The sequence below is a fragment of the Mauremys mutica genome, chromosome 9 (assembly GCF_020497125.1).
Source record: "Mauremys mutica isolate MM-2020 ecotype Southern chromosome 9, ASM2049712v1, whole genome shotgun sequence".
Taxonomy (NCBI): domain Eukaryota; kingdom Metazoa; phylum Chordata; order Testudines; family Geoemydidae; genus Mauremys; species Mauremys mutica.
The window spans coordinates 104,427,614-104,451,480 of record NC_059080.1 but is presented as its reverse complement, the minus strand read 5'-3'; the positions used below and the strand labels follow the sequence as shown (position 1 = coordinate 104,451,480).

Genomic DNA, 23,867 nt, shown 5'->3' with positions numbered 1-23,867 from the left:
CTTCCAAACAGTCCCCTGGGGAGTGACATGGCCTGTTTATTTCCATGGGCCAAGCCTAGAGGAAAAATTTAAAAAGAGCAACTGAGAGAGCCAAGTCAATTCAGGTTTTGATATAACAACTGAAGATTTTACTAATAAGAGATGAAACGAAATGCAGGATTTTTAATATATTTTTTTTATTTTTCTGTGTTCCTTTAAGATAATTTAAAGCTGACTAGGAAATGTTTGACGGTGGCCAGTGTATCCAGGTGTTTGGATGGCTGGAGACCACAGCTGTACTCCCAGAAACCACCGCAGTACAGCTCGAACGTGACCCACCTGGCTGCCTAGTGTCAGCGAAGGTTACGTTTGGTCATTGCACCAGAAAGGAAAGTTGGCCAGGCAAGACACCTCAGCTGACATACTTCATAACTTGGCAGAAGAAAGTCCTGTTGGACAACTGCCATTGTGTGAAAATTTCCATGCAAAGGCTCTGTAAATCCTCTATTACTAGCGTCATGCGGTGCTTTGAGCTGGCCCTTCGCTGCTGCGTCACTTTTCACTGCCTTGAGATGGGAACAGCAGGTGGAAGGATGGAGCGAGTGTGGAATCGAATGTTTACAGGGAGGGCTATTTCAGGAGACTGGCACACCAGTGGAGAGCAGAGAGGGCATTTGAGGGCAAATAAATGAACTAAATTGACCTCACAGTCAGCCTGACTATCTGGAGTTCTATATGACTAGTCTGGTCATTTTCAGAAGCAAGGAAGTTTCACCTCTTGGTCACAAGTTAAAACCTGACCCCAACTGGTATTGGCCTAGGAGGCAGAGTGGTCTAGTGCAGGGTTTCTCAGTCTTTTAGGCTGGCAATGCCTCATTTAAAGTAAAAAATTATTTTCATCACCCCCACCATTCCTTAAACTTACTATACAAGTAAAAATAAAAAATGTCTCACTGATAATGCTAAGCCTACAGAACTTATAGATGGGTGCGTTTCTAGATGTTGAGAGGGAATACTTGACCTTGAAGGGAAAAGGTGTGCCGGGAATAGGGCAGCAAGTTTTTTTTGCTTTAGATTGTTATAAATTTTTCAACGCCTTGCAACATCCCCAGCCCATGTCCCTGGCTTGCCTTTTGTGACCCCTTGGGGTTGTGGTCCACTGGTTGTCTAGTAGTTAGAGCTGGAAACATGGGGTCGATGCCCAGTGGTTTCACAGGCTTGCCGTATGACCTTGAGCAAGTTACACTACCACTCTGTGACTCAGTTTCCCATATGCAAAAAGAATGTAATAATACTCACCCATCTTTGGAAAGCGCTTTGAGATCCTTGGAGGACAGGTCATATGGAAGCATCACTATCACCTGTCTGTTCTGTGGCTTGCTGTTGGTTGCTTTATCAGAGCACAGGATTTTAATTCTTGTTTCCCTGATGCTGTCACTTTTTAGAAACTTTATGGTCCCTGAAAGGTCTCAGCTGCCCCTTCAGCAATGGAAGGCGGAGGGGTCACATTCCAAAGGAGCCATACCCCATGTCTGCTACTTCTCACAGCTCCCGAAGTGCATTTTGGCCCCATCGTAGTTAGCGGGGCCCAAGTCATTAAACACTTCCTCTCCAGTTCTGTTTTACAGGCTGAGCTCCAGATTTTCCTGCTGGGACAAATGGGCACAGCTGTTTTAAATTGCAGCTCTTCTTCTATGGGTTCCTCAAACAACAGGGATATGGCAGAGCAGCCTCTTGACTTCAGTGTGAGGCAGCAGGGAGGGGATGGTACAGGAATGGTGAATGGAGCCCCGCAGAGAATAGCAGCCTGGGCAGAAAGCAGGTGAACAAGGCTGTGGGACCTGTTCGACATTGGTGGAAGTTGGGAGCCCTTGGCACCCCCTGAGGTCAGGCCCTTTTGTAGTAAGATGCTGATCTTCAGCGTTTCTTCTGAATCTGCATTAATGCTGCAGAGCAAATGGGCAGCATTTGTGAAAACTCCCTGGTAACGGGCTTTGGGCTAAGGGGCTAATTTGGACTAAATTGTCACTAGTAATCTGATTCCAGTAGGAATGGAAACATCCTGCGTCAGATCTGGTGCTGGAGCCATGTGAAGAGTCAATCCTCTAGGTCTCCCATGGCATCTTGGAAGCAACGCTGATTCCTGGGCTACTCCCAATAAAACTCCCCACAGCCACCCGGGCCTCCCCACACCTCGCCTGCCCCGCGGCGCTGCACTCCACAGGCCTCGTGGTGACCTCTCCCCCCGTCCCGCCCGGTGACACCGCCCTCCACGGGCCTCGTGGTGACCTCTCCCCCCGTCCCGCCCGGTGACACCGCCCTCCACAGGCCTCGTGGTGACCTCTCCCCCCGTCCCGCCCGGTGACACCGCCCTCCACGGGCCTCCTGGTGACCCACCCGCCCTGCCCAATGATGCTCCTTGGGTCTCCCCATGATCTGCCCACACTACCCAGTGACACTGTGCTTCACAGGCCTTCCTCTGCCCCACATCATGACACCTGCTACAAGGACCTCCCTGTGTCCTTCCCACCTCATGATGCTGCACCCCCTGCCAGAGCATCCCCACCCCGCGACACTCCACAGGCCTCCTCGCACCCTACCCATCCCATGACATGACCCCATGCCACACGGGCCTTGCTGTGACTGGCCTGACCCACATCATGATCCATGTCAGGACTGAACGGGCACTTTCCTGTCCCAGGAGAGAGGAGAGAACTGAAGGGAAGAAGAAAGAGACTTGCCCGCATGGAGGGGAAGGTTTTCTCTGCTGCTGGCACCCAAGCACTGGAGCAGCCCCCGAGCAGAGGAGGTGGCCAGGGCTGCACTGTGAAGACACAAGCAGGCAGGGCAGAGCAAAATCAACTCCAGTGAAAGGAGCCTGTGGTGAGCCGCTGCAGCAAGGAGGGAGGGCCAGCTTCCCACGGGCGGGGGACATGGTTGTACCAGGTTAGTCACACAGGAATAGCAGCACAATGGGCACAGCCACAACACTAAACTTTACTGCACACAAAGTGTAGCCTGCCTCCAACACGGCCAGGATGTGCAGCTGGACGCTTCACACTGAGTGACTACATGTAAGGCAGTTTAAGCTTCCCATCGCATCTCCCCCCTTTTGTCTTTTCTGTATTTTAACTACTTTAAAACTCTAACACTTTTTTTTTCCAAACTAACTTTTTGAATTTCAATACGTGTCTGTGTATTACTCATCCCCGAATGGCACTGGTTCTTTAACTATACATCCACAGTGGGTAACATCTTGGAGACTAGGCTGTCTTTCCCTTGCAATGGCTGGCCTGGCAAGTACGGAGTCGGTTCATCTTCCTCTTCCTTGTTCTGCATCTTGTTCTCAGTTGATTACTGAGTCTCTGGAACAAACTGAAGATGTCAACAGTTTCTGCTGAACTCCCCACCGCCTGTCTCAATGGTCTGTGACTTGGGCAATGCATTCTTTTTCTTTACAACAACTGGAGTTCTCCATCCTTTTCCTTCATGGCCATTGGGTTCCAGATCAGGGGATTCTCTGAGTGACATTGGTTATAAAAATGTTCATAACTATTTTTTGCCTTTTGATCTAATTCAGCCACTCCTCAACAGATCTGGCCTCTTTGGGGCTAGATTCTTTTCCAGGGTTGGAACAGTAGACCTGAGTTGCCTTCCTATCATGAGCTGGGCGGGACTCCTGGTGTTCCTACTAATGGAATGGCTCTTCCTGCTTCAGTATTTCATCACTGTCTGTACTGCCCTCTCAGTTTCTACATTTGCTTGTGGGTAATGGGGGCTGCTAGTGGTGTGTTCAAAGTCATACTTTGGAATGACGTAAATTCAGCTGCAGTGAATTGTGGTCCATTGTCTAGCAATAATTGTTCTGGAATACCAGAATGGGCAAATATGCTCTTTAATTTCTTGGTAACACTGCAACACGTTGCATCTTTCAAATATATTATTTCAATATAGCTAGAAAAATAGTCCATTTCAACTAGGTAATGATGTCCTCTGAATATGCATCAGGCTGCTGCTAGCCTCCTCTAGGGGCTGTCTGATAAAGATGTTAGAGAGACAGGTGAGGGAGGTAATACCATTCATTGGACCAACTTCTGCTGGTGAAAGATGCAAGCTTTTGAGCTACATAGAGCTCTTCTCCAGGTCTGGGAAAGTTGGTAGAGGTATTGCTACTAGACGCTCTTTGTGTTATGTCGGTCTGTTAGTTCTGCAGTGTTCACATGAAAACATTTTATTCATAGAATCATAGACTATCAGGATTGGAAGGGACCTCAGGAGGTCATCTAGTCCAACCCCCTGCTCAAAGCAGAACCAATCCCCAACTAAATCATCCCAGCCAGGGCTTTGTCAAGCCTGACCTTAAAAACCTCTAAGGAAGGAGATTCCACCATCTCCCTAGGTAACCCATTCCAGTGCTTCACCACCCTCCTAGTGAAAAAGTTTTTCCTAATATCCAACCTAAACCTCCCCCACTGCAACTGAGACCATTAATCCTTGTTTTGTCATCTGCCACCACTGAGAACAGTCTAGATCCATCCTCTTTGGAAACCCCTTTCAGGTAGTTGAAAGCAGCTATCAGATCCCCCCTCACTCATCTCTTCTGCAGACTAAATAATCCCTTCGTGTCCTTGCTGATTCCAGACAACCACACTGACGGATTGGCTCATTCATGGCATTTAGCAAGTCCTTGATGACCTGGATGGATGAGGTCTAGAATTTCTCCTCTCAAAGCACTTTGGATGATAGTACAATCACCTTTAATCATTAGGCCATTGGACTCGCTTAATTGTCTGTGTACAGCAAAGCAGTCTCCTGTCACAGGTGTTCTTGTGTTCTTCAGATACTAGGGCCACCCTGCCCGAATGTAGCTAAAAACTTCTTGACATTGCTCCTTGTAGCGGATATAGTTTCCTGCCTGACACTTGTCTGTAAGTTCCCACAGCATCTACAAAAGCCTTTTCATCATCTTCTGGCCCACAGGTGTTTGAGTGCAATGTGGGGCTCCGTGAAAATATGTCTGCTGTTACCAGATTTTTACCAGGAGTATATTCAGCGATAGGGTTAAATTGCATGAGCCAGTTCAAAAGACATTGGCATCTCATTGATGCTTGATACAGGTCTTTTCCATTGATAAGGGTTACAAGAGGTTTATGGGCAGTTATCAGTTTAAAGGAACGTAATCCATGCAGATATCTGTAGGAGTTCTCACATGCTCATACACGTGCCAAGGCACTCTTTTTCAATCAGTGCATATCGTTTTTCTGCTTTGATAAGTGTACAAGAGCAAAATCCAGCTGGCTTCAACTCAGATCCATATACCTGCAACAGTACACCACCAAGGACATAGCTACTGGCATCGGCAGTGCCCATTGTGTGTTTGTTTGCATTGTAGAACATTGAAACTGGAACAGCTGAGAGAATTTATTTTACCCTTTTCCAGGCAATCTCCTGATTTGGCTCCCATAAACTGGATGGTATTGTACCTTAATAGTTCATTCAAGGATTTTGCCACTCTAGAAAGGTCTTCAGGTATTAGCCAAAATAATTTACCATCCCCGTTAAGCATATCAGTTCTGGAACAAATGCATTAAATTCTCTAATTGCTTTTACTTGCTCAGAGCCAAGACTAATTCCATCTTTGTTTATTATCTGTCCCCAAAGTTCATTTTGGTGTAGGTGGAAAACACACTTTTCTTTATTTAGCTTGAGTCCAGGTTCACTGATTAAGCTCAGACCTTTACTGAGGGTTTTGTCTTGTTTTCCACTGATGACTCATATACTAAAATTTTGTCCATAAAAATGACAACCCCGTTTATGTTCTTTAGCCACTCTGCCATCTTTCTTTGAAAAATGTCAGGAATTCTGGTAATCCCGAAACGTAATCTTTGAAAGCACAATCTCCCAAGTTGCGTAATGAATGTAGTCAGTGTAGCACTCTCTTAGAAACCACTTGAGGCATCAAATTTGGAGAATACAGTAGCTCCTGCCATGTCAGGAGGAAAGTCTCCGAGTGCTGGAAGGATATAGTTTTCTCTTGCTACTGCTTCAGTAAGTCTTTTAAGATCCATACAGGTTCGTATTTTTCCCTATAACAGGTACCATCGGTGCAGACCATGCAGTTGGCTCAGATCTTTTCTTGATTATGTCACTCTTTTCCATTCCCTTTAACTCAATTTCTACAGTATGAAGTAATGGGATAGGAATTTTGTGGGGCATATGTACGCTATGCGGTTCAGCAGCCTTTCTACTGCATCCCCTTTTAAAAATCCAGTACACCAAATAGTCTGTTTCCTCCTCCCATCTTTCTCACTCCACCCGTCATGGCAACCACACTGAGACAGAGGAGACTGTCAGCCTCTGATCACATCCACAGTAACATTAAAGCTTTTGTCTTTGTAGGTTGCTTCTGTGGAAAACTGTCCAGTGCTGCCAAAGTACCTGGGGGCTTATTTAGGACAGTATCTGCTGGTTTCAGCTCTAGGAGAGGTTGAAGGTGATTAGAAGGCCCTTCTGGCATGACTGTTGCATCCACACCTGAATCTATTTTAAAATTAAGTCTTGCCTCAGATATTCAGTTTCACCCTCCAGGTTGGCTCTGTGTCATTACCTGTGACTGAGCCCAGAAAAAAGGTCTCTTGACTATCCGTGCTCATTTCATGTACTGCATATGTGCAGCCGGGTGATGGGGTATGCAGACCCCACACTGGACAACAAGGGGTTAATGAGCTAGTGTGGGCTCAGGTGGTGCTGCCCCATAGCAGGTGTGAGAAATGGCAGGTTGAAGAGGGAGAACCTCAGCTCAGCTGATGGCAGACCAGGGAGGAGGGCAGACCTTCAGTCCTCAGCTGCTGGAGAGAGGGCAGAGCTCCCCAGCTGACTGCTGCCCAATGGCCCCTTCCTGAGGGGAGGGAGGGCCAGATGCTGACTCACCTTGAGAGGGAACCACTGCCTTCTGTTACCTGCAAATGCAGGTTAGGGCCCTAGATCAATGAGTGTCCTCTGAAGGAAGAGAGCCTGGACCCAGCTTTGGGATGAACATCTGTGTTAATTCCCTTGTTTTTGTTCATTAACTACCCAGAAGAGGAGAGACTTTAAAGTGACCTGGGCAAAGGTCCAAGTCGCGGGAAGAGGCAGATGATCACAGCACCGGAATGACCATCAGCCGAAAGTCCATGATGCGGAGAGTTGCTATGCCAGGCCCAGCCACAAGAAGGTGCTAGTTGTGAGTCAACCCCTTCATGGGCAGTCAGTGGCAAAATGTCCCATTTTTGTGCATTTATGAGATTTGGCTCCTTTGGCTGGACAATCACCTCTTGGATTGTGACTTTCCCACATCATCTGCAGCAATTGTAATAAATCCTCAAAAGCAATGTGGGGTAAGCCTCAGACATTGCCTTTGAGGATTTATTACAATTGCTTTTTACAGCTGTGCTAATATCCTGTCCTCGCTCTGTAAGTCACTTCCTCTAGGTCTCTTTCTGGCAGCCTCTGGTCTCTGTTTTGATTTTTAATCCTCTCCAATTGTCTTGTCATTTCTGTTGCTGTGTGAAGGGTTACATAGGACTGGAAGGGACCTCAAGAGGTCTTCCAGTCCCCTGCACTCGTGGCAGGACTAAGTATTATCTAGACCAGTATTATCTAGAAATCTGTCTTCATTCGCAGTTTCTCTGATAGTCTGTTTCTAAAATGCCTGGCACTACTGTCTCTAGTCTGCTCTTCCTTTTTATCCTCAAGATCATAGTTTTCTGTCATGTCATACAAGCCTCCTATAAAAGATTCCACAGCCTCCCCAGTGTTTGGACATGCTGGTAAAAAACCACTCGCTCATAAACCACACTAGGCTGAGGTATAAAATGCTCATCAAACTTAGCCAGCCCCCCAAAGTAATTATGTTTTTGTGGCTCTCCTCTCCAAAGACCAAGGATTGAAAGGTACATTCAGCTTCCCTGCACAGATGAGAGAACTAGCTTTCCCTTCCCCTGTCTCATTGTGGAGTTTACTTGCAATACGAAAATGTGCAAAGTGCTCCGTCCAGTTGGGCCAGTCGGACGGTCTGTTGAAGCTGAAGTTCTCTGGTGCTTGGACCTTTAGCATTTTGACAAAATTCTGCAGTTTCTGGTGATTATCTTCTGACACCATGTTGTGTTAGTCACACAGACAGAGGCAAGATAGATGCTAGTCACAACAGTTTTATTGTAAAGAAGAGTGTAGACTGCCTCCGTCACTCAGTAAAGATGGGGTGCAGTATGCTTCGTACAGCACCACGTAGTGACTAAACATGTCCCCAGACCTGAAGAAGAGCTCTGGGATCCTCAAAAGCTTGTGCCGTCCATCCACAGAAGTTGGTCCAATAAAAGTTATCACCCCCTCACTTTGTGTCTGTCACACATTATAATGCAGTTTAAACTTCCCCTCCCACCTGAAAGCACAGAAGCAGTAGAAAGAACAAATAAAACAAAGAGCAGGCGAAGGGGTAGAAGTTGTGTCCCCAAGGTGATGGAGCTGCTGCTGTCGGAATCTGGGCACCAAGCCCAGACTCTGCTGATAAATCAACACAGTGACATGGGCGAGGTTCTGGGGGCAGTTTCATCTTGCATGAGGACCCATCTGCAAGAGGGATGAGTCCCTTGTATGGTTCTTCCTGGGCACCAGGGGAGAAAAGGAGGCAGATGGCGCACTGGGAACACCAGGTCTGCACACTTCTCTCCCTATTTTGTACCCAATGTGCATTCTCTTGGACGACCTCTCCTCCCTCCCAGAGACCCAAGTGGACATCATGGTGCAGAGTCAGGAGCAGCAAGGGTCAGTGACACAGACCCAAAAAACCATCCAGGAAACAACTCAGGCAGACACTGGGAGTAGTAGGCACAGAGCAGAATCCTTGGGGTGGTGGGGGGTACAGTGAGAAACCCCAACAGTCCTGGGAAGCATGCCTGGCCTGAGCACTCCCGCAGCCCTCCCAGAGCTCACATCGCCCCAGAGGGGTAAGGAAGAGGTGGACCATGGAGGGGCAGGGCGAACCCTGCAGTGGGTAGTCATGTCAGACAGTTATTCTGATGCTTATTTGGTATAAAAATAGACCTTCTAAACCAATATACTCTCTCAGCATGGAGTGATTTGCAGGAGTTTAGGGCAGTAACTACAGATGGTCCTCCTTGGCTGAAGAAGAAAATTCTCATTTTAGGTGAGAAATACTAATGAGCGACACTATTTTTCCAAGTCATTGACCAATGGCTGTTTGGCAGAAGTATTGGAAATGTGTTTCCTTTTTATTGTAGGAAGGGCTGAGGAGGGGAGCAAACTTACTTAGGGAGCCCTGGTTCTTAGCACTCTGAAATGACAAGAAGTGCCTTGAGCACAGATACAATAAGTCTCTGTTTGTGAGCTGGATTGGCTTCATTTTGTTCACTGTGAAGCAGCTGAAAGGCTCTTTGTATGATCCAAAGCTAAGTTTTTAACAACGTTTTCCCAAGATACAGTGAGCAGCAGCGTACCGAGTATAAACGGTTTGCTTCAAAGAGAGCATAACGTTGTGATGCTGACATGATGCCTACCAAAATGCCAACATCACACTTTGGAAGGTTTCCTTACATAGAAAGGTATGAGAAGTGCTGTTGTGGCTTGTGTCCAGTCACCTGGGAAGTTCCACTGCTTTGTCCTGTGTTTCTGTGATACTTGGAAACATTTCAGATTTAAAAGGAAATGTTGTGGGGCCAGATCCTGAATTCAGTTACACTGGTGTAACGCTGGAGTAACTCCACATTGAAGTTAATGGAGTTACCCCATCTATATCAGCATGATTGACATTCTGACTAACCACATGACCCTTTTACTTAGCTGAAGAGGTTGTCAGAGGAAGGCACTTTTGAACTGTACACCTTGCAGGAAACAGGTAATCTGCAACACCAGTAAAAGCAACTAAGTAAATATGCAATATTTACTTCAGCCTTCCTGCAAAGGCAGTCGAGCAGGTACCTGTGGGGTAAGACAGGCAATCTCCCCACCTACTGTAACATGATGTGGGACTATACACTTGCCTTGTCTTCAGTGATTTCCCTACACCCCCCTTGAATTTCCCCAACACCCCCACCCAGTTTTGTGAACTAGTTTCATGCCAAACCTGGTGGCTGAACTTTGCGACTTTGTCCTCACCCACAACTATTTCACATTTGGGGACAATATATACCTTCAAGTCAGCAGCACTGCTATGGGTACCCGCATGGCCCATAGTATGCCAACATTTTTATGGCTGACTTAGAACAATGCTTTCTTAGCTCTCGTCCCCTAATGCCCCTACTCTACACTGATGACATCTTCATCATCTGGACCCATGGAAAAGAAGCCCTTCAGGAATTCCACCATGATTTCAACAATTTCCATCCCACCATCAACCTCAGCCTAGACCAATCCACACAAGCGGTCCATTTCCTTGACACTACTGTGCTAATAAGCGATGGTCACATAAACACCACCCTATACTGGAAACCTACTGACCGCTATACTTACCTACATGCCTCTAGCTTCCATCCAGGACACACCACATGATCCATTGTCTACAGCCAAGCTCTAAGATCTTACCACATTTACTCCAATCCCTCAGACAGAGACAAACACCTACAAGATTTCTATCAAGCATTCTTAAAATTACAATACCCACCTGCTGAAGTGAAAAAACAGATTGACAGAGCCAGAAGAGTACCCAGAAATCACCTACTACAAGACAGACCCAACATAGAAAATAACAGAACGCCACTAGCCGTTACCTTCAGCCTCCAACTAAAACCTCTCCAGAGCATCACCAAAGTTCTACAACCTATCCTGAAAGATGACCCCTCACTCTCAAAGATCTTGGAAGACAGACCTGTCCTCGCTTACAGACAGCCCCCCAACCTGAAGCAAATACTCGCCAGCAACCACACACCACAGAACAAAAACACTAACCCAGGAACCTATCCTTGCAACAAAGCCCGATGCCAACTCTGTCCACATATCTATACAAGGGACCCCATCATAGGACCTAATCACATCAGCCATGCAATCAGGAGCTCGTTAACCTGCACATCTACCAATGTGATATATGCCATCATGTGCCAGCATTTGCCCCTCTTCCATGTACATTGGCCAAACCAGACAGTCTCTATGCAAAAGAATAAATGGGAAGCAAATCAGACGTCAAGAATTATAACATTCAAACACTAGTAGGAGAACACTTCAACCTCTCTGGCCGTTCAGTAACAGATTTAAAGGTGGCAATTTTGCAACAGAAAAGCTTCAAAAACAGACTCCAATGAGAAACTGCTGAACTTGAATTAATATGCAAACTAGATACAATCAATTTAGGCTTAAATAGAGACTGGGAATGGTTGAGCCATTACACACATTGAATCTATTTCCCTATGTTAAGTATCCTCACACCTTCCTTTCAAACTATCTTAAATGGGTCATCTTGATTATCACTACAAAAGTTTTTTTTCTCCTGCTGAGAATAGTTCATCTTAATTAATTAGCCTCTTAGAGTTGGTTGGGCAACTCCCACCTTTTCATGTTCTCTGTATGTATATATATATCTCCTCACTATATGTTCCTTTCTATGCATCCGATGAAGTAGGCTGTAGCCCACAAAAGCTTATGCTCAAATAAATGTGTTAGTCTCTAAGGTGCCACAATTACGCCTGTTCTTTTTGCGGATACAGACTAACACCGCTGCTTCTCTGAAACATGCCAATTTAGTGGTTGTTTGGAAATTTGAATTGAAATTGAAACATTAATGCACACTTTAAAAGCATATACAGTGTATGATAAAATACATGTATCTGATAAAGTATAATAGATTTCAAAAGTATGAACATAGACTAGCTTCCTTATACAGCTGGTTTTTATGACAGTCAGTGCATTCATTTCGGTGATGTTGGCCAACCTAATAATTTCAAATGATGATTTGTAAGCAAAGTCTAACTGAGCTCTCCCTGACAGCTAGTGATGAGCTGGGGCTGCGGGGAAAAGGCTTCAGGACCAGATTGTATTTACATTCACACCTAATCTACCTAGATATCCAGCAAACAGAGCTGTGTTGCCCAAGTGATAGATTTTGGCTGGGGTTGGGTTACAAACCACTTGAATGCGGGGGGTGGGAAATGAAATGTTGTTCTTATTGTATGAGCAAAGGTCAGTAGAACTGTACTTAGCCTGTGCTGATTGACCTCTATCGTGTCCCCCCTTAGTCGTCTCTTTTCTAAGCTGAAAATTCCCAGTCATTTTAATTTCTCCTCCTGTTTCATACCCCTCATCATTTCAGTTGCCCATCCTGTACCTTTTCCATTTCCAATGTATCTTTTTTGGGATGGGGTGACCAGATCTGCACAGTGTATTCAAGGTGTACACATACCATGGATTTATATAGTGGCAATATGATATTTTCTGTCTTATGATCTATCCCTTTCTTAATGATTCCAAACATTCTGTTTGCTTTTTTGGCTGCCGCTGCACATTGAGTGGATGTTTTCAGAAAACGATCCACAATGACTCCAAGATCTTTCTTGAGTGGTAACAGCTAATTCAGACTCCTTCATTTTGTATGTATAGTTGAGATTGTTTTCCAATGTGCATTACTTTGCATTTATGAGTATTGAATTTCCTCTGCCATTTTGTTGCCCAGTCACCCAGTTTTGTGAGATCCCTTTGTAGCTCTTCACAGTCTGCTTGGGTCTTAACTATCTTGAGTAGTTTTGTATCATCTGAAAATTTTGTCACCTCACTGCTTACCCCTTTTTCCAGATCATTTATGAGTATGTTGAACAGTACTGGTCTCAGTACCGGCCCCTCTGGGATACCACTATTTATCTCTCTCCATTCTGAAAATGGATAATTTATTCCTACCCTTTGTTTCCCATATTTTAATCAGTTACTGATCCATGAGAGGACTTCCCTCTTATCCCATGATGGCTTACTTTTCAAAAGTCAATTTAAATTAAATACATTTTTAAAAAAATTTATATATATTTTTTAGAAATCTAGACCTGTTATGTGTAACTTGCATTATGTTATGTTAAATTTGCATTATCCTAACAAAACATTTACTTTATTCTCTTTTATATATATCATTGGCCCTGACACCCCACCCTGTAAATTCGAAAACCCCACCCCAATTTCAATTCCTGGGGAAACTACTGCTTGTCTTGTTTGCCTACAATAATTGGAAGCTGTATGCAAGTACAGGAGAAATCAGATCAATCAGAAGTGCTGACTAATAGCAGCCCATGAAAATGCAAATGTCTCCTCCCTGATAAAGTTGATGATAAGAAGGAGAGGAGGAAATGGTGACCTAGATATCAGCTCTAAGATGCCTGGATTCTCTGGAGCCCCATGGCTGAGCTCAGGTAAATGGAATGGTCTCAAATGTAAGTTTTGTTTAAAAAAAAAAAAACACATGGCAACAAATACAAAATACACACCGCAACAAAACCAAAAATAACTCCAACAAAACTAAGCACCTATATAATTGTTTCCATTATTCTATTTAAATTTCCAGGGAAAATATTTTCCCTCAATTTTCACTTCAGTGTTTGCAAACTAAATATTGCAGCTTTGTGCTATTGCATGAGACCCTGAAAGTAAATTTGACGAGACACTGGTCTTAAAGAAAAGTGGAGTTGACCTGTCTTTTCTCATTATTCAGGGTGGAGTAAGCATTTGTTCTGATGTCCTTACCCAGCATTTCCTCTTCCTGTCTTGCTGTGAACCAGGTGTCTGACTGGCTGCCACTCTCCCCCCAGAGGTGGCTGCATCTCCCTGACACTTCCATTACTACGCCTCCTGATCTCTTTTGTAACAAATGCAAATTGTTATACAGAAGGTTCACTTGTCAATGTTTTAGACCTTTCCTTTTTTATAGCACTAGACTGTTTGCTCTCAGACTCCGCCAGCAAGTAACTACCTTTGGCATTGTAGTCTGGCATTTGCTTCTGAAAGAGAATGAAAGAATACATTTAAGTAGAATGGGTAGGAATTTTTAGAGTGAGCTATTCAGAGGAGCTGCCTGAAAAGCCATTTACTCTCAAGCTCAGAAAATCTGGACTTCTGTGATCCTTTTGAAAATGTTGGCTCTATTACCCACAGAGCACTGACACCGGTCAGCACTTACATAGCTCTCTACACCCTCTGACTGCAGGGCAAACAATAACCAATGAATCCATCTGTGAGGCAGGGAGAAACAGAGTCAGTCTCACTATTTGCTGGGTGGGGAAATTGAGACAGAAATGACAGGTAAATTCACAAAGGTTGGACTTGCATTGTGTGATTGCTGTCTGGGGCCCACCTCTGCATGCGCATTTCCAACAGCCCAAGCCTGTGTCCTTGGCGCGGGGCTGGATTACTGCCATCCTGTCTGAGCAGGGCATCTCTCTTCTTTCTCTCTTGGGCAGGGTGAGAATGGAGATGGTGCCAGGGAGCTGGAGAGCATTAAATCGGATCGCATGAAAGTGCTGCAGCTAAATGTGTGCAGTGACCAGGAAGTGGCTCAGGCTGTGGAGTTTGTGAAGAACAATCTGAAAGAGCCGGAGAAAGGTAGGTAGTGCGGATAATGTTACAGGCTGGGAGAGCCTGTGCTCTCAGGCCAGTTGCCTTTTGAATTCACTTACATGAACCCTTGCTAAGGAGGACTTACCCCCCTAGGGACAGAGTTAAGGTTATCCGAGTGACATAGTAATGGATCTGAGTGTTGTGTGGGAGGCATTTCCTGGCTTTGTTTTTTTGTTGTCACATTCTGGAAGGTGCAGAGGGGAGCTGGACTGTTGCATGACAGCAGCACAGATACGTGCTGGTGAGCAGCAGCCATCTCTTACTACGAACGGCCTGGCTCCTGCTGGATTTGAAGAAAGTTACTACTCAGCAGCACTGCAGGTAACCAGGCTGGCCAGGGGGATTGGATCTTGAAATGGGACCTCCCTGTGCCTCTCTGTCTCTCCTCTCTGTATCTGAACCTGCTTCAGGGAGTTTGTGAGGGTTCTTGGCCATGGTGGTTCCCACTGTGCCTGCTCCACTGTATTCATAGAGCCTGCCTGGCCGCCTACACAGGGGTTAACCAACCATCAACCTCAGACTAGGACTGATGATAAACACATCACATGTCAGGGTATTGAGCATCTCCCCCACAGAGACATCCTCACAGGAGCACTTGAGGGTTTGCTCTATCCAAGAGGTGGGGTAGGGCCAGGAATAGCTTTTTCCTTGCTCATGGCAGGTGTTAAGGTTCTGGGCAGATTAAAAGTGTGGCAGAAAGATAGTCCCAACCTTCATTCAAAGTACACAACAATGTCCTTAATCCCTACATGAATGATGCTATTAAATATAAGGAAGAAATAACCAGAAGTCAAATATATAGATATACTTATCTCATAGAGCTGGAAGGGACCTTGAAAGGCCATTGAGTCCAGTCCCCTGCCTCCACTAGCAGGACCAAGTACTGTCCCTGGCAGTGTGTGATTTTTGTTTTTTGTCACCCCACTGATCCCTAAATGGCCCCCTCAAGGATTGAACTCACAGCCCAGGGTTTAGCAGGCCAAAGCACAAACCACTGAGCTATCCCACCTCCTTCCCTGAGTGTGCTCTCTCTGTGCACAATTCTGTCCTTCATGCACAACCATTCCACACCCGCCCTGTCTCATTAGATTCCTCTCCACACCTTTTCACACCACCCCAAGCTTTTCACGCAGTGCACATTAGCAGCAGCAGCAGCACAGAGTTATGCTGTACAGAATGACAGCTTGCAAGCAAACAGCACTGTTGTTTCTCAGACAGTGGCAATGAGATAAAAGTCTGGTTCCTAGCAGGGGTGGGCACAGGATCCCTTGTGCACTTCTCCATCTGATAGGTGGGCAGTCCCTCCTTCGTGGAGATTTATGTAGTCACTCACTGCCATAGGCATGCTCATGGCAGCTCCCTTTCACTGCCATCTTGTGGCAGAGCCATGGGGACCTGCTGGGATCAAGACTTCAGGACACCACCATGTCTGAGAGATTGTGGTCTGAGGCCATTTTTGCTGGCTATAAGTATGGCCTCCGAAACCAGAGGGAGCACACTGCCCTTCTGAAAATTAACAGAGTTATGCCTGGGAGAAGACTGAATTCTCCTTGGGAACGAGATGGGCCTATGTATACAATGCTAAACACCACACTGTGACTCTTGGTGGCAAGCCCAACACAACGTGAGACAGCTGGGCGAAAGTAACCCATACCCATAGAAACAGTGGCTTGCTTCATGCTAAGTTCCAACCCAACCTTCTTGCCAAGACCAGGGGGCACAGAATCAGAGTGATGCTGCGTCCATCTAGAATCTACATTTTTACTTAAAATACAGTTCAGAATTTTACTTCTGGGGGAATTCTGCACCACTGCACATGTGCAGAATTTATGTCTCCTGCAGATTTCTTTGCATCCCCGCAGAAAAATGACTTTCTGAAGGGGGAGCAAAAGGAATTCACAAGAGCGGTTGTGCAACCCTCCCCAGCAGTATGTTTTGGGTGCCCAGGGCAGCTGGCAGAGAAGTAAATCACTGTGGGGCAGGAGGCGGGACTGGGGAAGACCTGGCTGATGGCTCTGACCTTGCACTAGGCTCAACTACTAGTCCCAGCTGGGCTGGGAAGGACAGGACTTCCTCTTCCCCTGCATGGCATCTGGGGCTTGGTCAGACCCACCCCCAGATTTCTTTCCTGTCTGCAGGAAGCTCTGCAAACTGCCCCTCCCTCCCCTGCTTCCTGCACCCATTGCTCCTCAGCTGTAGGGGGAGGGATTCCTATAGAGGGAGCTGTTCCCCCATCCACCCACTACCCATGCATCCAGACCCCCTCATACCCAGACCCTCTCACTGAGCCTCACCCTTCTGATAAGCCCCACTCCCCTTGCATCTGGACCATCCCAATGAGCCACGTGCACCTGGATCCTTATCCCACCGAGCCCCAACCAGCTATAAGTGGATCCCCACCCCACTGAGCCCCACTTCCCCAGCATCTGATCCCCCTACTGAGCCCCCCACCCAGACTGCCCTGCCGAGCTTTATCCCTCCCACACCCAGTCTCCCCCACCACTGAGCCCCAGCCACCTTCACCTGGACCCCCCCTGCAGAGTCCCATTGCCATTACACCCAGAACCCCCCAAGCCCCTGTGCATCCAGATCCCTCCCTGCACCCAGTTTGCCCCACACAGAACCCTCTCAACCCACACCTGGATCCCCCCCACATAAAGCCCCTCCACACTTGGATCCTGCCTTGCTGAGCCTGCCTGCCCATGGTGAGGGGCAGGGCCCTGGGGTGTTTCTGGGGCAGGCTGAGTCCTTGCGTTGTGTCAGGGTTGGGTGCAGCCTCACCACTGAGTCTGTGTCCGGGGGAGGAGCTGCAGAGTGATCTCCCACCTCTGTGCAGCCAGTGGCCTGTACTCCCCAGTGCCAGGCTGGAACCTCCACATTTATTTGACAAATAACATTTGCAGAATTTTAAAATATTGTGTGCAGAATTTTTAATTTTTGGTGCAGAATGTCCTCAGGAGTAGAATTTGTTCCCAAACACACACACAGCGCAGCATTCCAGATGGAGTGTCTGGGCTCTGAGACGCTAAACGCTTTGGGGTGGGGAGAGTCTCTATTTCTCTTTGGTCTTGGGCCGCACCCACCAGTGTTGACACTAAACAAATAATAATGATAATGCTCTTTAAACATGTGATTGTGCTGCATGCCCCATATGTGCCAGATGACTATCAAAGTTCTGTTACAGACTACTGTGATATGATTGACTAATGATGGAATCTCATAAAGGATTAACTGCTTTAATTAGCTTTTTCAGAAATGGTTCTAAATGTACGAAATGTATTATACAAGCTCTGGTTACAGAGAGACCTGTGCCAGGACATGGCAGGGAGCCAGGAACTCCTGTGCCAAAGCTCTGCTGTAAGCCCCGTTCCCTCTCTGGCCTTGGCGAAGTCACTGACAATACAAGTCTCTGCCGAACTCTCTTACTTCAGTGAAATTACACCAGGGATTAATCAGGCACTCGGTGTCCTAGTACCATAGTATTCTTATCATTATTTATTATCTGTGCGTGCTGTCGCCACACAGACCATCATCAGGATCAATGCCTCATTTTGCTGGGTGCTGGTCAAACATATAATTAAAGATAGTCTCTGCCCCAAGGAATTTACAGTCTACAATAAGGACAACGCTTAACAGGTGGGTGTGTAACACAGAGAGAGTTTGTCTGGGAGATGAGAGCAGCGTGTGTAGCAGAAATAGGGACACAGCGTTGCCTGTATTTAGCTATATGTATAATTTACAATCTTCAATTTAAAATAATCATATGTACACAGACACCAGAATAAATGAACACAAGGTTTCAGTGGCTCTTCCAACAGGCCACCTGCCTACATGTTACCCGTATCTAGCTAGCTGAGGCCATCACCGTAGAAATGGGACTTGAGAAGTGATTTGAAAGAGGGTGAAGGAACTGAATTGGAGAGAGCATTCTAGGCATAAGGAACAGCATGGGAGAAGGTGCTCAGAGAGGACAAGGGCATCGGAGTCTGCTACAGTTGGCTAGGCAGAGGGGCCTGTTCATGATGTGGTACGACAGGTGAGCAGAGAAGTATAATGGGGACCCTGATTATGACTGGGCCCTACCACAACAGAAATAATAAATAGGTGACTAAATAACTGGTCAGATTTTTGCAATGTCTGATCCTTGTTTTCCTACTGTTTGCTCTGTCATTATCACTGGCTATTGCTTGCATAGCACCATATGGATATAAACAGGACTTTAAAAGAAAGACAGTCCTTATGTCGGAGAACATAAAATCTAAGGGCTCAGTACTGCAGACGCTGCTGGAGGCTCCTGTCTTTAGTGCAAACTAACGAGGTTCTGCTGTAGTAAGGATTGAAAGTAGCCAAATTGTGGGCTGGTTACGAGTTGCTGCCCTCTGCAAACACAGGAGAAAGAACTTGGATGGCAGACCCTGCAGAGGTGCCATGGTTAAGTCAGGACTTTCAAAAGTGGCCTTTGATGTTTCGGGTGCCCATCTTGAGCCTGTTTAGCACCCTCATTCCCCCAGAAGTCAGTGGGACCCGTGGGTGCTGAGCCCCTCTGGAAATCAGACCCCAGGTTAGGCTCCCCAAATCAAGTGTTATCCTTCATCTTCTCTGGCTTGAGGAGGACACTGGGCCACTGCTGGGGAGGCAGCTGCTCCAGGGGAGCTTGGGCCTACTTCTCTTGTTTGTGCTCTTCAGTCAACACCAGCCAGAGTGGACCATGGTTAGTGGGACAGATACAGCCCCATCCTGCATGTCTGTCCGTCCCAGCCTCAGGAGAACCAACCACATGACAGCAAGCAGCAGTCCTCCCGTTGGAGGTTCAGGTGCTGGCCCCTCACTGACTTCTCTGGTGCTTTGAGCCAATGCTTTGATGCCCTTCTGTCTCACCTGTTTGGGAATTTAAAACGTTAACCAGTTAACTGATCAGCATTAATCTTACTGGTTAATCCGCCATAACTGTTAACCCCCGCGCCGTCTGGAGCAGCCCCAGCCCGGCCAGCCGGCCGACCCTTTAATTGATTAACCATTTAAACAAAATATTTTTAATCATTTAAACAATTAACTTCTAAAAAAATATTTACATCCCTACTTCTGTTACTCCCATGTTACCTTAGCCCACTGTGGTTCCTCTCTTTGTTGGTGTATTTCACTGTCCTAGATGAAAATGTCCTGTTTTTGCCAGTGGATTATTTTACCCCGAGAGAAGAAAAAACCCTAGAAGGGCTGTTTCTCCCTGAGGGACCCCTCACTTAAGCCCTTTAACTCTCTTGTTTATTGGCAGGGCTCTGGGGCTTGGTGAATAACGCTGGAGTATCAGCCTTCGGAGAGGTGGAATTCACCAGCATAGACAAGTACAAGGAGGTGGCAGACGTCAATTTATGGGGAACTGTCAGAGTGACCAAGGCTTTCCTGCCCCTGGTTCGCAGAGCTAAAGGTACAGATGGCCTCTGGCATGGCCGCAGTCAGAAGCTTTGCAAAGCAACAGGGAAAAGCCACTAAAAACATCTCAAGTTCTGCCTTTAGTGACACCTATGCAAGTACAATGAAGCCCCCGAGGCTGTACAGGCATGATGGAGGGCAGGATTTGGCCTGTAATATGAGCGTTTTGCAGATCTATAGCAAGTCCCCTTGTGTAACTCCTGTCATTGAGGGGACCTGAGCTATGGAGAGGATGATAAATGAGGTTATAACAATATCTATGCACTGAGCCCTTTTAGATGCTTCCCAAAAAGCCAGCCCAGCTAAACACGCCAGTGAGGTGGTAAATATGAGGAAATCTGAAGGACTCTTGGAGGCAGGCAGCAGTAGGCCGATGCAAGCCCAGCCTCCTGCTCTGGGAAGGGAGACACAGACACACAAGAGGTGACACTGAGATGTTTTTTCCAGATATCATTTATATTGTGTGCTGCTAAATATATCCCAGCTGCCCTATAATAAGTAACTGCCCAGCCAAGATTATATGTTGTTATTCCTGTTCCGTTGTCATGGCGAGGATGCATAGAGGGTGTGAACAATAGTGTAGGAACCAAGTGTGCCTCTCTGCTCCATGTGGCTGTAACATTTCAAGCCCCAGAGCTTGGCGCCATAAAACTCCTTATTGCTGCAAGAGCTGAGAGGATTTTCAGGGTCAGTTCAGTGACTGTAGCGGAACCTGCAGCTGCAGGCTCCCCAGTGCGCTGCCCCCCGGCCCCCCAGGAGCTGGATGAAATGTTAGAGGAGGTTTCCTACTCCTGCTCCCAGCCCTGCTGGAGTACAAACCACTTTGCGCTGGCAGAGCACCGTGGTGAGGACAGCATGAGCTGTCCCTGGGGGATCAGAACATCTCCCCTTTATCACAGCTGCAGCAGGGCCGCAATCACAGCTCCCTCGCCTCCTGTTTAACAGGAAAGTTCCATCCGTCTCCCATCACACTCTACATGCTTACCCGCCAGTTCCGGACACAGACCGATATGTAAATGGACTGCAGAGAAACCTCCCCTGCACTGGCATTGGGGGGGGGTAGTGGGGGGGGGAGAGAAGGCCACCCAAAAAGTCTTGGGGCTCCCAGCTTTGGGCCCCAAATGGTCCTGAGCCAGCCCTGTCTGTATTACCCGGAAATGAGGCTAATCTGCAGCTCTTTGCTGAGTTTATGGAATGGATGGAGTGGCCGTGGCCATTGGAAATCCCCATCCGTGTGCCCACAACAAACATGGCTGCTTCTGCTTCTGTCCCCTGCTCCTCCTTGGCTAATACCCAGCTAGCAAATACAATGTGTGTACCAGCGGAATTGTTCCTGGTGTGGAGGTGGAGAGGAGCAAGGTCTTCCAGGCACAGGGAGGAGAGGGCGTAGATTGAGAAGATGACCGGTAATGAGATTCACCATGTTTGTGTTGGGGACCCCTGACGACAGCGTGATTTCTGGATGTCAGTCAGCATCCAGGGCTGAGGGAGAGGATGTGTCAGTAGCATGAGGCTCAAAGGAGGGTGCTTGCTGCCGTGTCCTGGCTGAAGAGCCCCTTGTCCTCCAGAACAGAGTTTGTTGTCTGGAGATTATTCCCTGAACAGGTTATCCTGTCACCAGTCTATTCGGGCGTCCATCCTGTCCAGCCCAGAACAGAGGCTACCAATTTCCTTTTCCTGTCTCTGCCCACTCCAGGTCGTGTGGTGAACATCACCAGCATGTTAGGGCGGATGGCCAGCCCTTCCCGCTCCTCCTATTGCGTTTCCAAGTTTGGCGTGGCAGCCTTCTCCGACTGCCTCCGGCAGGAAATGTACCGCTGGGGAGTCCGTGTTATCCTCATTGAGCCCAGCAACTTTGTAGCTGCTACTGGCATTCTGACGGCTGAGAGCATCGAAGCCCAAGCAGAGGAGCTATGGAGAGGAGCCAGCAAAACTGTCCAGGAAGACTATGGGAAACCGTATTTCACGCGCCAGATAACCCTGATGAAGTCCTTCATTAACAGCGGCCTGAAGGACATGTCCCTTGTCCTGAACGACATCACGGATGCACTTACTTCCAAGTACCCGTACACCCGGTACAATCCCATGGAGCCCCACTGGCGCGTGAGGCTGCACGTCATCACTCACCTGCCCACCGCAGTTGCGGACTGGCTGTATATTTACTGAGCCACACTTTAAATAACTGGCCTGACAGCACCCACTCACTGCGTGTATTCGGATCTTAAAACTGATCAGTGGTAGGTAGAGATGGGCGGGTCCGGAACACCACGTCTCTCTGCACGAGGTGGTTTGGGCAGGATCGGGGCTTCAGAACACATAGGCTATGGCTATACTTGCACTTCAAAGCGCTACCGCGGCAGCGCTTTGAAGCGCTAAGTGTAGTCAAAGTGCCAGCGCTGGGAGAGAGCTCTCCCAGCGCTGTCCGTACTCCACCTCCCTGTGGGGAATAACGTACAGCGCTGGGAGCCGTGCTCCCAGCGCTGGGGCTTTGACCACACTGGCGCTTTGCAGTGCCGCAATTTGCAGCGCTGGAGAGGGTGTGTTTTCACACCCTGCTGCAGCGCTGCAAATTTGCAAGTGTAGCCATGGCCTGAGAAAAGACTGAGTCTGGCCCCTTCCTAGTCCTGCTGTTCCAAGGACATGTTCCACTGGGCTGTGGAGGAGGCAGGGGAAGGTTTGGTATAATGAGACAAATCTGTTCCTGGTGTAATGAGGCCAGGTGGGCTCCCCCCCGGGATGGATTTCTCTCATTAATGGGATCTTGCCAAGGGCAGGCCGGTTGTGATGATGCTAGTAGATGTCTCAAAGAAAAGAGCTAAAATGGGAAACAAAAGCAGCGTTTTCCATTCAATCAGAAATAGGTCAGTCACAGCTTCTCTGCTCCCCGTCCTCGTGATATTGCTGAGTCACACGGCTCCACAGCCGTCTCTAGGGAATACAGCGGCGTGACCTCTAAATGACTTAATTATGCAGGGTCAGGCTAGGAAAAATCTAGACGGCTCTGCATGTGCAAAATCTCAGTAGGGAGAGGCCGACCTTGCCAGGCACTGTAACCAGGGTGCAGACAGAGCCACTGCTAGAGCCAGGGCCCAGATGAGCGCATCTAAAGGGGGTTGGAACCCTCCCTGGCTCTCTCATTGGCTGCTGGAGCAACAGGCCCAAAGCCCGGGGCTTAGAGAGCCCTAGAAATGCCCCTTCATGGGCAGACTTTCACCTCTGGAAGACAAACAGGCACTTGGCATCTGGGCCAGTTTGGGAATAAAACCACATTGGGGCTGCCCCAGCAGCTGCTCCTGCCCCTCCACCCCCAGAGACCCCCGTTGTTCCTACTGAGAATCTCCTGCCTAGATCCACTGCCCTGGGGATGGGCCGGACAGATTGTCACATCCCGTCCAGAGTTCGTGGAGCCTGCCATACCTTGGTTCACTGGAGCCCATGGAGAAAGCCATGCTGAGCCAGCCAGCAGCGTGGAGATTTATGGGTTAATAACCCCTGTCAGGGGCTTGAGCATCTCAGGTGTGCGCCTGGCTGAGCGAAGGCTCCCAGCCCTCAGTGCAGCTGGGCCTCGCTGGTGCTCACTAGAGGGCTGGGCGAGGGCCCTCAGAGGGAGAAGCTAGTCAGGACAGGGCTCTCTGGAGCTGGGTGGTGCTTCCTGGGAGCTTGGCTGGCTGTTTGGTGTTGAGGTCGTTAACTCCGTGAAGGGCTGTAGCCAGGGACTGTGCCATTCAGGTCTGTTGGTTAGAGAAGAACCCCTGTAGGAAACAGCAGAGAGGGATTATTGTTGTTACTTAATGCAGGGCGTCCTGTGAGCACGTCCTGCTCATGCAGCCTCCAGCCCTGCTGGTGGCCTGGATCCCCTCTGGGCTGAGAGGGAGGGGATG

The 23,867-nt window shown here is 47.7% G+C and overlaps 1 protein-coding gene and 1 pseudogene across 1 annotated transcript in view; both read left to right on the top strand.

Moving 5' to 3' along the window:
• The window catches only part of LOC123376857 (D-beta-hydroxybutyrate dehydrogenase, mitochondrial-like), a 41,557-nt gene extending 19,142 nt beyond the window's left edge, over positions 1–22,415 (top strand). Inside the window, exons 4-6 of the mRNA XM_045029099.1 lie at positions 14,400–14,541; positions 19,829–19,981; positions 21,683–22,415. Coding sequence (XP_044885034.1) covers positions 14,400–14,541; positions 19,829–19,981; positions 21,683–22,152 — 765 coding nt within the window. The 3' untranslated portion in view covers positions 22,153–22,415. The remainder of the gene's footprint in view (positions 1–14,399; positions 14,542–19,828; positions 19,982–21,682) is intronic.
• Positions 15,982–16,325, top strand: LOC123377510 (annotated as a pseudogene).
• Positions 22,416–23,867: the final 1,452 nt, after the last annotated feature.